The 12,845-nt window shown below is 44.6% G+C and overlaps 1 protein-coding gene across 1 annotated transcript in view; it reads right to left on the reverse strand.

The window, feature by feature from the left end:
* The window catches only part of KLF7 (Kruppel like factor 7), a 34,536-nt gene extending 23,910 nt beyond the window's left edge, over nt 1–10,626 (reverse strand). The window contains exons 1-2 of the mRNA XM_026853198.1: nt 10,621–10,626; nt 9,652–10,264 (exon numbers count right to left, since the gene is read on the reverse strand). Of these exons, the coding sequence (XP_026708999.1) occupies nt 9,652–10,264; nt 10,621–10,626 (619 nt within the window). The remainder of the gene's footprint in view (nt 1–9,651; nt 10,265–10,620) is intronic.
* Between the last annotated feature and the right edge of the window lie 2,219 nt (nt 10,627–12,845).

Consider the following 12,845-nt stretch of genomic DNA (forward strand, 5'->3'; position numbering starts at 1 on the left):
GGGGGGGGGGGAATTTAAAAAAAAAAAAAAAAGAAAAAGAAAAAAAAAAGAAAAAATAAGGATGGAGTTGCTTGGCAACGGGAGGGCAGAAGCAGCTGTGCAGCAGGTCGGGCTGGTACCCAGGCGGCAGGCTGGCCCATTAGCACCCTGCATCTCATGCATTTCGTGCCGGGGTCTCCTAGTAACAGCCTGTGCACGTCGGGCTGTTGCGTGCTTCCCCTCCTCTCCTCCTGTTTCTCCCCATCATGCGAGGCATCGCTGTTTGCCCTAATTACACATTCTCTGCTGCTTCAAGCTGCCATTACTTCAGTCCCCAGAGGAGCAGCAAGAACTTTAAAAAAAATCTCCTCTAATAAGGGCTTTTAGTTTCAGATTCAGTGGAGCTCTGTGAGCTCAAAGATGCAAGGCAAGGTAGAAACGACAAAAGGAACAGATGAAAAAGGAAGAAAATTCAGCATTTCATTTGGTCAGATTTTTCCAGGACCCTGAAATACATTTTTTCCCTTTGTTTTTTGTAAATTATCCCAGAGGGATGAATAGTTAAGACAGCCCTTTAAGGGACATGGCACATATTTACATAATATGGAGCAGTGTATCCAACATGTGCTCTTTGGAAACCCACATTTTAGGACAAGAGTTTCTGATAAAATCCAGGCAAAATATAAAGGCAAATATTCCAGAGAAAATATAAGACACATGTATCAGGGACTAGAACTGATGAAAAAAAAATTAAGAGGAAAAGACACCGCCTTTTAAAAATGCTAACGTTTTAAACGGTTTTCCTCTGTATTTTTGCTAATGAATGTGGGATTTTGCTTACGCAAACTATTACAGTTTACTATTCAACATTTATGTGTCACTTTATTTTCTCCCTTTTGCTGCTGAAAAATGAGAGAAAGATGACCAAAAATTTGATGCAGACTGGCAGAAGCAGCACCGGAATAAAACACAAGGAGAAAATAACATACTTTCTGTTTCCCAGTTTTGTCACCAACAAAAAAAAAAACCCAGAAGACAACTCAGGACGCTTTCATTCATTCATATATTGGATTTGATTTGGGAGTGGAGGCAGAAGGGAAATCATGTGCTTGGACTTAAAAAATACACTGGCAAGGTCTCCCAGTGAAGGCTGCCCTGATGTCAGGGCAGGGCTACCTCCACGGTGGCAGGCACATGGTGTTTCTGAGGGAGATCCTGTCCCTCCTGGTGCTTTCTCCCTGTCCTGAGGCTGGAGGCGACAGGCTATGCCTGGCGATTGCAGGAGCTCCTTGCTGCTTCACACTGAGCAGAGCTCAGTAAAAAGGTCTTGGCAATGCTGCTGGGGAAAACCTTGGTGAACCAAGCAGTCTGGTGTCAAGAGCGCAAGGCAGTGAGTAAAGGTAACTAATTTTACCGGCCAGGAAGTTTCCTCATCTGGATTTTGGAAAAGACACAAATGATTACCTGTCCTTAGCTCTAAGGGAGATACAAACACCCAGCTGGAAAGCACGCAGGTCATTCATGCTGCCAGATGAGTGTAACTGAAGGAGGACACAAATGTACTATGAAATTCTATTGCTGGGTGATGCTGCATCCTCAGGGTGAAAATTTTTTAAAATAAAGATGTTTTCTGTATGAAACACATTTCCTAATGCACATTCAAAGACAAACAAAGCCCAAGAAAAGAATCACCTTTGGGATTCTATGGGTTTTGCAAAGAATTAATGATAAAATTGTATCACATATACCACACTCATATGAAAGTCAGTTAACAAGAGATCACAGCTTAGTCCATTCAAGTTCTTGCCCAGATATTCATAGATAGAAGTCTTCTACTCAAAGACTATTTGACATTACATAGGCCAAGTTTTTAGCTAAACTTGTTACACTGAGGACAGCTTTCTTGTTCCTGCGCCTCCCTGACACACATGCCACACTCTCCTAAAAACCAAATATTTTCCCTCCAACTTCTAAAATAACAAACATAACCACACTGGAAAAACACCAAATGTGGAAAATTTCACTCTGAAGAAGGAAAAGCTTTGCAAAGTTACAGGTGACCAACAAGAAGATGTCCAAATAAAAGTTTATGCAAAATTAACCGTAACACAGTACCATGCAGTTACATATTGAACAAAAGTACATATAGATGTGCATGCCTGCATTTTTATAACATTAATTTCCAAGAACTAAAACAGGCTTCTAGTGCACTAATAATCACTTATGGACATCATAAAAAACTAGAATGACATTACAAAATTGTCTAACTGATCTATTAAGTTCTCTCTGTCAGTGGTAAGAGTCCAAACATAAAGGAGGAAGGAATAAAACCCTGCTAAGCCTCTGAATGTGCAGTCCTCACTGTACAGCGGTGAGGACACTTTTCTTTCAGAACTCAGCTGGGGGATCAGCTTTTATCTTGAAACACATGTCTGTCATCGTTAGCTTAGCTAGCATGCCTTCAAATGTTTTTTCAGCATTCAGTTTTTTGCAGTCCCAGGTTCAGTCATGGGTTTTGAAGGCCAGACACCTTCAGGAGCAAATCTGCCCAACGCAACATTTGGGTGCCTATCTACAAGTGGGGACTGCTGGGATTGCAAACTGGCCTGCAATGCTTTAACAGCTTTTAATTTTTATTCAGCCTTCTTATCACGTATAAAGCTGGCCAATGGAACCAGTCTCAGAGACCTGAGAGCCAGTCCCACGCAGTATTTTGTCCTCCCCTTTCCAAAATGGCTGCACTAACCTTTGAAACTGCCCTCACTTGACTTGACATCTTTGTCTCTCATTCATTTCAATTGACTGCAGCACATTACCATTCACTGCTTGACATGTGGTAACCAACTGGCTTTTAAGAGTGGTGTTAGACAGAAGTTTTCTGAAGACATAAATACACTTTCTCCCAACTGCAGCAAAACAGAGACAATTTTATCCATTAAATTCACCCTGCATTCTCTGTATCATAAGCTTGCTCTTCAGCTATCTTTACATACATTTTTTTCAGCCATTATTCCTAGTGTTAATGCAGCCCTGGCTGGTATCCCCACCTGCAGCTGGTCTGTGCTATAGGGTGGACACCACCTATGCCAGGGTGCCCATAGTTTTATTTGGGACCCCACCACCCTTGGCAGAAGCATGGATGCCGCCACTGTGTTTAGGTCAGCCTTGACAAAGCCTTGTAGTTCATTTGCTCCTGCTTGCAAGTTGCTGCTGGTGGTACATAGGTATGTGGGACTGTGTCCATATGGGGTGTGAAAGGCAGGCTCTGGATTAGGAGAGGTCCATCCAGGCTCCTGGCTGCTTGCCCAGATGTGACCCAGACTCAAATGCCCACACTGTGCTTAGGAAGAGCCTAACCCAGCACCCAGTTTTGAGATGAGAGGTAGTGCACTTGGCTTTTCCTGCCCAGAGCAATTCAGCTCTTCCAGCCTGCTCATGCTCTTCTCATCCAGCAAGCCTACCTTAGCCTAAAACAGCATCTCAGAGCACACATCTTTGATTCAGGCCTGGTGTGACCTCAGGTATTTCAGAAGTGCCAGTGCATTGGAAAACTGGACAAGAAAATCATACCTTCTTGTCGTTAACCTGCCATTAGTATGCAGTGTGGGACAGCAGCAACATAAAGGGAAATTGGCAGAAGACAAGTTGAGGGCTTTTTCTTCAAGTCTTTCTCTGTGAACCCTATCATTTGCCCCCTTGCCGGGTGCCTCAGGAGGTCTTGGGAGTGGATGGGTATAAAGGAAAGACTGGATGACAAACTAGAGATGGCTTCTCTGTGCCTTACCAAGGCAGCCTGCCATAACACTCAGAGGCGCCTGCTCTCCCTCTCTCTCCTGCAGCTGCTGAACGGATAGCAAACATCACTTTCTACGTCCTCCTTGTGCCAAAAATCATCTCACATGTCAAACAAACAACCAAACAATACTTATTTACATTTTCAAACCCAAACAGTAAGACTGTCCTGTGCTATTGATTTGGCAAATGATAGAGCAGAAACACAGGACAGAATTCAGGTACTGGCAACTAAGTAATGGATGAACACCACCGGTGTTTTAAATGGCAAGAGCTGCTTTTGGCAGGGCCCATCCTCCTGCCACCTGGGAGGTGCACAGAACTCATTTCCTCAGCCTAAGCTCTCGCTGTTATAATGAAGTGAGGCTCTGGCCCTCCACAGTGAAATCACAACACTCCACTCCAAACTTGCCAAATGGCTAAAAGGCTTCAAAACCATAAAGTTTTAAAGGGCTCGTGATCAGACTGGGCTTATTTTAATCAGATTTGATAAACTCATTACATTTTTACCCAAGGAACTTCAAAAAAACCACAACCCCACAACAAAACACATCTTTACAATTTGGCAACATAACAGTACCCAAAACAAATTCAGTCCTGAATGAAGGTCTTCCTCACACCCCTCCTCCCTCAGTTCCCTTCCTCTCACTTCCAGTGGCAAATTCACTTCTTGCTTCAGCTGCTGCTGTGGGAGCTTCAGCATTCTCCATGTCCCCTTGCCAGGTTGCAGCCCTGAACACAGAGCTGGGAACTCACTATGAAGCCATGAGTCTCTGTACAGCAAAAAATCTTGGACTTTGGCTTTCTCTTCTCCTATGCTACCTATGATGTTCTCCCGAATGCTTTTCCCTAAGTCATTATTCAAAAACTTGCATCCTGCAGAATTGGTGCTGTGTGACTATTTGCTTTTTCTTTCTCTTCATTGCCTTTCTGTCCACGAGTGCTACCACACTAACACAACACAGCAATGCAGCTTCCTATTTGTGTGGTATCACTGACACAGGTAGTCTTCATTTTCTCTGTTACTCCTTTACTTCATATTAATCTTCTTTATCTATCATCCAGCCTACTCTCCTCAATTTGGTCTTTTCCGATTATTTCCAAATTCTGGACACTTCCTCTTCTATCTCCAACACTCCGGGAAAGCTCTTCTCAATCGTTTTAAATCCCATCTCAAAAACCTTCCTGTTCATTAATGCTCTCTCTAATACTCTTGAGTCTCATCTTTTTCTTGCAAATGTAGTAATTTGTTTTCCTGCGGGGTGGATTTGTTTGTTTTAGTTACTCTCACCCAGCACTTTGGATCAAAGAACTATATAATTTAAAATAAAATGTCCTGACAATGTGAAACAAACTCCACTTAAATAAGTGCTATCTTAAGATTGCATGTAGACTCGTAACATCTATTTACATGAGCATTTCCCGCCTGTTTAGGCTTTAGAAACCTAAATATAGATGTGAGGTGCCCAACTGCTGTTTCTCAGACTTGAGCTTAGATTGTAACAGATCCTGGGTTTAGATGGATAAAGAAAAAAAAAAAACCAAAAGCTTCTGATACTCATAAAATGAAAATCCCAGCAGAGCCCCCTAAGGATAATTTTCTATCACTATCCCAATCCTAAGGATTTCCTGGTCAGTCTATATGTGATGCTTTATCTCTGTCCAGAAAGCACCCACACCATCCTTCCTCTATACCTTACTGCAAGGAAGGCTGACATGAATGGTTTTGTCAGGAGATAGAAATCTCCTCCAGAGGTCCTTGAGCTGGGAGACACAGCCACGTCCCATGACTAATCTTTCCATAGGTCACAGGCCAGCTCACCCTTACACTTACTTGCATCCAGACACTTGCCAGCAATATCCTGTTTTCTAATTTAAGAAGCACTGATGACTATACATGGGTTTTGGCTCATTTGAATTCCTTCCATCTCCACTCTCCATTACATTGGCAAGTCATCTCCATGCATGTGTAAGGGCTGGACAAAAATTTCTGTCTCTCAAAAGACAAAAATGTCATTGGTTGCACTGATGTCTGCTCCATCAATAACTGTGAGAGAATATGCTATGGTTGGATTACCATGCCAGTTCTGGTGGCTCCTACTTTAGATGGTTTTACCTCACCCTCACATAGGCAGCATGGTCTTTCCAAACCTACAGCCCACCTTTTCCTCCTGTTTACTGTCCCAGCCACTATTTCTCCTGAGGAGATTCTTTGCTGCCCTCTGACAGTCAGTCCCACCACTGCTCCTAGCTCCTTACACACCCTTCACTTCAGATGCCCCAGCTTACTTTGAATTCAGTCAAATATTTTCATTTCCCTTTCCATCCAGACAATGTTTTTCCCTTTCCCTTCCAGATTAAATTCTCTCCCACACAGATGGTTGTTTTTCCCTCTCCAAAGGTCATCCAGAAGGTGGTTTCATAACCAGCTCAACCATTGATGGGCCTTACAGCGCTGTCCTGATTCTTCTATGGATGAGATGTGGGAGAGTAATGTGGAAGACACACCGAGTGCGCTGTGGGGTCTGATTGTTTCTGGGCTCCTCAGGAAAGTAAAGCCCTAAGAGAAGATCGTCTCCAATCTAGCAAGCTGCTATCAGTCTGTACTGCCTCCAGCCCAGCCTGGCTCATCACGCAGCAGCGAGGAACGCCAGCCAGTGTCTGTCTGGTCAGCCTTACATACGAACGAAAGGAATGCAACCTCCTTCCGCTGCCTTCCACCCCCCAGCTCCCCAGCCCATGGTTTTCTTGTTTACATACACTGCAGTAAATCCCTTTGATCCAGCAAGGGGACTTTGCACGTGTGAGGTGGGTGACCAGCCTGCATCTGCCTCCTTGCCTGTGAACCCCACACTGAGAGTTCTTTGTCTGTCAGGGCACTCACACCCTTCTACACAGAGTCTGCACTGGCAGACTGCTCTTGCATGACATACTAACAAACTACCAGCCAAAGGAAAATATCTCGCAATCATTTCAGACCCTCTGGCTCAGCCACTGACTAAGCCAAGTGGCTACTAGCCATCGGCACTGCTGGGTGCATTCGCAACCCACAGCACACTCAGCTCACAGTGTGAAAAAAAACAAAGCACCGATGGAGAAAAGGGCTCCTTGTCCATAGCCCTGAAGGCAGGAAAGGAGGCAGCCCTGCCATTTATAATTCAGTCCCAAATTTCCATAGCTATTCCTCTCTTTTACCAGAATCAGGAGCTCCCTGAGGGGAAATCCCACTGCAGAGTTCAGTGTGAACAGATTTAATGTCTTGATTGTACCAGCTCTGATTTAAGGCATCCAGTGGTCAGTGCTTTTTAAGGGAACAGAGCGCTCAAGCAAACTGAAGGGGCCTGAATGACATTGTGCATTGGACTTGAATAAGGTAGTTAGATAACCTTATCACACCCCTCCCCTCGATTCACTCTGATTGCTCCCAAGATGTAAATGTTCAAAGGTATTTAGACAATCTGCTTTCCACAGAGAAAAATGGGAGTCAGGCGCCTACCTGCTCCCAGGTTCTGCATCAAAGATTTATTTTAACAACAAGGCTGCATCCAGTCTTCATCACAAAATGAAACCATGCTTTCTACATAGCTATGCACAGCTAGAACGTGGTCAGGCGCAGAGTGGTTATATGGCTGCAAAGACAGGAGAGCTCCTCATCTAGGTTTGTATTCCCTCTTGTCTTTCACCTTCCTGCTTTCCTTACAAGATATGCTATCTGCTTGGGACTTGGTGGATGGAAAAAGGAACACTCCCATAAACTAGTAAATGGCTTAGGGGCTGGTTTAACCACTGATGGTTTCCCTGGCAAGATTAGAGGGGTAGCTGAACCCACTAGGTAAAGTGCTGGGAGGGGGAGGTGTCAGCACTGCACCCAGGCAGCCGCAGTCTCATCACCTGAAACAGGTCTTCCCCAAGTGCCCGCAAAGGTGGACTTGCCTTTCACACCATGTTGAGCAGTGCTGTGGATGGGCCGACACATACATGTTGATGGCACTATGTATAGTCTAAGGCTATTGAACAGAAGTATCACAGGGCCAGTGAGAAATGGATTAATTGTAAAACATAACATTTCACATGCTGTTTTTACCAAGGGGAAAAGTGTTGACCTCAGAGACAAAATTCAGCCAGAGCTAAGGCTAGGTTCAAAAGCATGCAAAATCTTGCAAGATTTTGACTCCAAAGGGTGGAGGTGTTGAAAGAGTAGTGGGTTTTGCAAGTGCTCTCTCAGGACTCCTTGTCCACATCTTCACCTGCTGGGTGACAAAAATCAGAAAAACTCCACAAGTTCACCCTTTCTCAATGATCGTGTCACATCCCTGGTTAACTTCAGGAACAGCTGTGTGAGACCCATCACTTCCAGCTCAAGGAGGAATGCAGGGGTCACATCTGAACAGACAAGATGACTGCGTCAGCGGCTCTCACACTCTGCGTTTGTGACTTTATGGGATCCCCGTCGCCTGCTGGAAGGCCTTGGCTGGGATGTCCCCGCAGCCGGCCCCGGCAGGGGCAAGCCTCACAGCAGCACTGGCGCTACGAGGAACCTCCTGACCACGTTGCTGCAGATTTTAAAATGACTGCACTACTTTCACTGGCTTTCAAATCACTGGATTACAAGTGAGGTCACTCCTGGCAAGGTGGCTATCCCCAGTAAAAGCACTAGAAAGCCCATATAAAAAGATCAAAACCAATGCCTTTTATGTCTTAATATGATTTATACTTCAGACCATGTAACTTTTACAGGGCTGCCTAGCATTTGATGGATGCAGCTCTCTTAACAACCCACACATTTGTTTGATTTACTGCACTGGTCCAACATGTTATTCTCTACCTTGCAAGAACAACCCCGCTTCTAGGAATCGGCCTGCATGATAAGATCGTGAATTAAATGTGCAGTTATCGTAAGAGACCACACATTTTACAGTAAAATTGAGAAAACTGATTACAGCAATCCCTCTGGAAACAAGAATAATCACATGATAAGACAGTGCTAATGGGAATTTATCATCTCGCATCACATGTGAAGCTTAGAACAAAGCAGCAACGCACGCAAACTGCACAGCTATTACTGCCAATGAATACCAGCCCAAAAGCTACTGGAGATTATAAACAAATGACAGGATAGTGGGAATCCTGAACAGCCAAACCTAAACCAATTCGGTACGCTTGAAGAAGCTTCCACAGTGGAGCTTACATGCAACATTAGTAAATATTACCCAAAATAACAGCCTGACATCTTTCCATACCTCTTATTCCCTCTCTACCTACACTATTCCATTCAAACTTCATGTCATTCTTTCATTTATTCTCACTGTATTTTATCACCTGAGAAGTCCAACATCGCATCTCAAGGTTGTGTGCATCTGCATACCTACACATCTGCATCTACCCACATGCTCTCTCATGCACACATTATTCCTAAACTGCGTATCTCAGATCTGAAATACATTTTCTCTTCCCTCATACAAAAGGCAACAAAAACCAACCCGTGCTATTTTCTATCTGAAGCAATTAACACTTGACTAAAATTAACATTTTTAAAGTTGTCTTGGGGAAGCGAGTGCTGAAATCCCAAACTGGCGTGCCTGCAGTTTTAACATGAATGATACATCTACATCCCTTAGGCATCCTAAAATTACTCTGCGTCAAGCCCCGTAAGACATATGAAACCCCACAGGTTAACGGTAGATAGTGAACTCCTCTGTTCTACTGAATAATGGGTACATTTGCTGGCCTACCATATTTTTTCACTGCCCTGTTTCACAGATAGAAGCTTGGACTTTCAGAAGAGATTTTTTTTTTTTTCTTTTCTAAATGACAATAAAAGGAGATGGTTACAGTTAGGTGGCAGGAGGACAAGATGAGAGAAGCATCCTACACAAGTACCTGTATGAGTCCTCTGGTGAGCCTTTAAGTGGGAGCTCTTTGTATAAACCTTCCGGCACCCATTAAACTGACAGCGATGAACCCTCTTCTTGTTTTCTGGGGATGCTTCTGCCCCTGTACCTCCTTGTTCACTGTCACTTTGCCCGCTTTTTATCGTCCCCGCAGTTGCTGTTGCTACACCCACTTTCACAGAGCTGAGTGAAGTTTTCTTGGCCACCAATTTCAACGTCACTGTGCCATCCACCGCTGAGAGAGTTTGTGAGGTTTTTACAAGGTGGCGACTGAGCTCCGGAGAGGAAGGGGGCGTTAATGAGGTTACTGCATTGAGTTGGGCCTGGTTGACGGCTGTGTAGCCTTCTGTGGAAGAGCTGGTGGACTGCAAGCTGAGGCACGTCTCAGACAGCAGCTTGTCCCGTGAGAGGATAATGTCCATGTTGGCGCTTTTGTCACATGTACTCGTCTCCACTGGTAAAAGGATGGGGTCCAGCCGTCGGATATTGTCCTCTGCATCTGGGGCTGAGGAGGCATGAAGGAAGCAGTCCAAATCCTCACCAAAGGTCTCAGAGATCTTCCGCGGTTCGGTCTGAAGGTATCGCTCCAACTCCAGGCATGTCTGCAGGAGGGGAAGGGAGAGGGGTGGAAGAGAAACCACAGTTAGAGAGAGATTACAGCATAGCTCCCACCTAGGGCAGGAGAACAATGTGGTCCAGAGCCATTCAGAGACAGCACTCATGCACATCAGAACCTTCTCGCATGATGGTCACATTTTGGGAGACATGAGGATTTGGCACTTGTTTGATGCTGCTCCAAGACAAAGTGTGAGAATATCCATGTGCGGTAGCAGATATTATGGTAGAAGTGAAGATACAACAACCAGAAAGTATCCACTACATTTCCACGGAAGTCTGTACATTGTCCCATGGATATCAGGCCCTTTCCAGTTTTAAGCTTAATCTGGCCAATACTCACTTCCATATGAAACTATCTTAACGGTCCCATCACCTGGCCATGTACAAACAAAAAGTCACCTCTCCGAAGAGCTGCTTCCTCTTCTTTCACAAACATTAACTTTCACTCCAAATTTAACTCAGCATAGCTGGCTGGGGCCCAATCTGTTCCCAAAACAGCACAATTCTGAAGCGTAACATTTAAGATAGGAGACGGAGAAAAACTTCCAGTGACACCACAGCTTGCTTAAAGGGCCTGAAAGAAGGAAAGATGTGACAGAAAAAAGGGGACCTCCTGTCAGTTTCTAGAGGGTTTTTGACACATCTGGTCAAATGGAGCTTCTCCTGTGTACAGAACACCAGACTTGCACTCAGACACACACACTTATTAAAAAGCCGGTGAAGTTGCAGTCAAAGAGGCTGCTACATAAAAACACGTTCCTGCATCTCCACGGTGGTGATCATCAGCACGAGGATGGGGTGAGCCTCCTACTTAAATGTACCTTATTATGAGGTGCCCTGAGCTAGCCCCAATAAAGCCTACAGGCACCATCACACTGCCCAGTGTACTCCATAACCAACATTATAAACTTTTATTGTTTATAGAAAACTGTTTGCTGTAGTTTCAGGAGCTTTTAATGGAGTTTATTAGTGCTATTTTTCATTTCTCGCTGCCTGAAAGGCTAGCTGGTTTAATACCACCACTGCAGTTTTACAGGACTTACAGAGAAAGAGACATCCTAACTAATACTTTTTAAAAACCTCTAAAAACTATGCCTCAGAGGACACTTCTAGAGATATTATGAAAGGGATTTTAGGCAAAAATTTTCAGCCTGTGTATGTGCTGGTGACCCAGCTATGTCTCAACCTGGAGAGTCCAGTATTTGATCAAGAACCAAAAGCTTTGTATGACCAGAGACAGAGACTCTTGCCTTCTAAGTATAAAGGTCCCATCAACAGGAGTGTAAAGAAGTCCCATTCATAGGTCTTGAACAGCTGACATATAATTCAAGATTATTGCTTTCAATGTACCCAGGAAGCAGGACTACTGGTTCCAGATACAGTTAGGTGTAGTTCACAACAGAATTTGCCAGATCATTATCTGTTGTTTCTTTTTAAAATAATAGCTGATTATAGACCTGAGCTGTAGAGATGGACTTAGAAAAAAAGCAACAGAACAGCAATATATGCAAGTGAGAGGCGCTATACTTTAGTGTGTAGGTTATTTTCAGAGGCCTGACACTGTATCTATGATGTGTCTGCACACAGGCCCAGCAGTGGAACACTTAGCAGTTAATACTTGCCTTAAGCAACCTTTTCGTTTTCTTTTTAAAGTGCATTTCTGAGAACGTGAGGAATAGCTTTAGCTGGGGATCTGGTCTGTCCTCAGATGAATCCTAACAGGTTCTAGGAGCAGCTTTCCAACATGCCCCAGTCTTTCAGGAATAGCCCCCACCACGAGCAATGGCAATGCTTTTGAATTCCCCACACCATGTAATTTGGGTTTTCTGGCCCACTTAGCCTTCACCCAGTGGGGTAGAAACAGGTTTAAGGGCCCAATAAATAAAAGGCTTCCAAAGGAAAGAGTAAGCATAATCACAAATTAGTGGTGGAAAGGGGGAAAAAAAAAAAAAAAAAAAAAAGAGACAGGGACTCAGGGCCATTAAATATGATGACAGTGACATGAAATTTCAATTGCTGTGGGATCAGAAAGCTGCACGCTGGCTCCAGGCTGCCCATGGAGAGGAGGCGAGCAGGAGGTGCTGCTCCTTTAAGGCAGCACTACCCCACGACAACAATAGTGGGCCTGACAGTTTTTTCCAGCTTCACCATTAATTTTCCATAAAGAGCAGTTTCTCGATGAGCCCTTTTCAGGCAAAGCCTGATGCTTCAGAAACCTGTAATTATTCTTGGCTCCCCCCTCCCGCAGCCATTGCACCTGTGCCATTTCAAGACACCAGCTGGTCATGTCTTGCCTTCTGCCTCTGAAATCCAAAACCAGTGGATCAAGCCCATCTCCCCATAGAGGGGGGAAAAAACAACTCAAAGAAACAATATAATGCAGTCCCTCCCTCCCGCCCCCCTCAGCCTCTCCACCAAGTCAATAGGGGGGAAGAGCCTAGCAACGCTCAGCCAGAAAAGCCCTCCACCTAATCTGCATGGCAGACAAAGCCTGGCGAGGGGTTACGGCCAGAGCCCTTCCTTTACCCCCTGCCAGGGCCCTACCTGCTGCTGTGTTTGCCAGAG

Source organism: Athene cunicularia (assembly GCF_003259725.1).
Source record: "Athene cunicularia isolate RWA chromosome 7 unlocalized genomic scaffold, athCun1 chr7_part2, whole genome shotgun sequence".
NCBI lineage: Eukaryota > Metazoa > Chordata > Aves > Strigiformes > Strigidae > Athene > Athene cunicularia.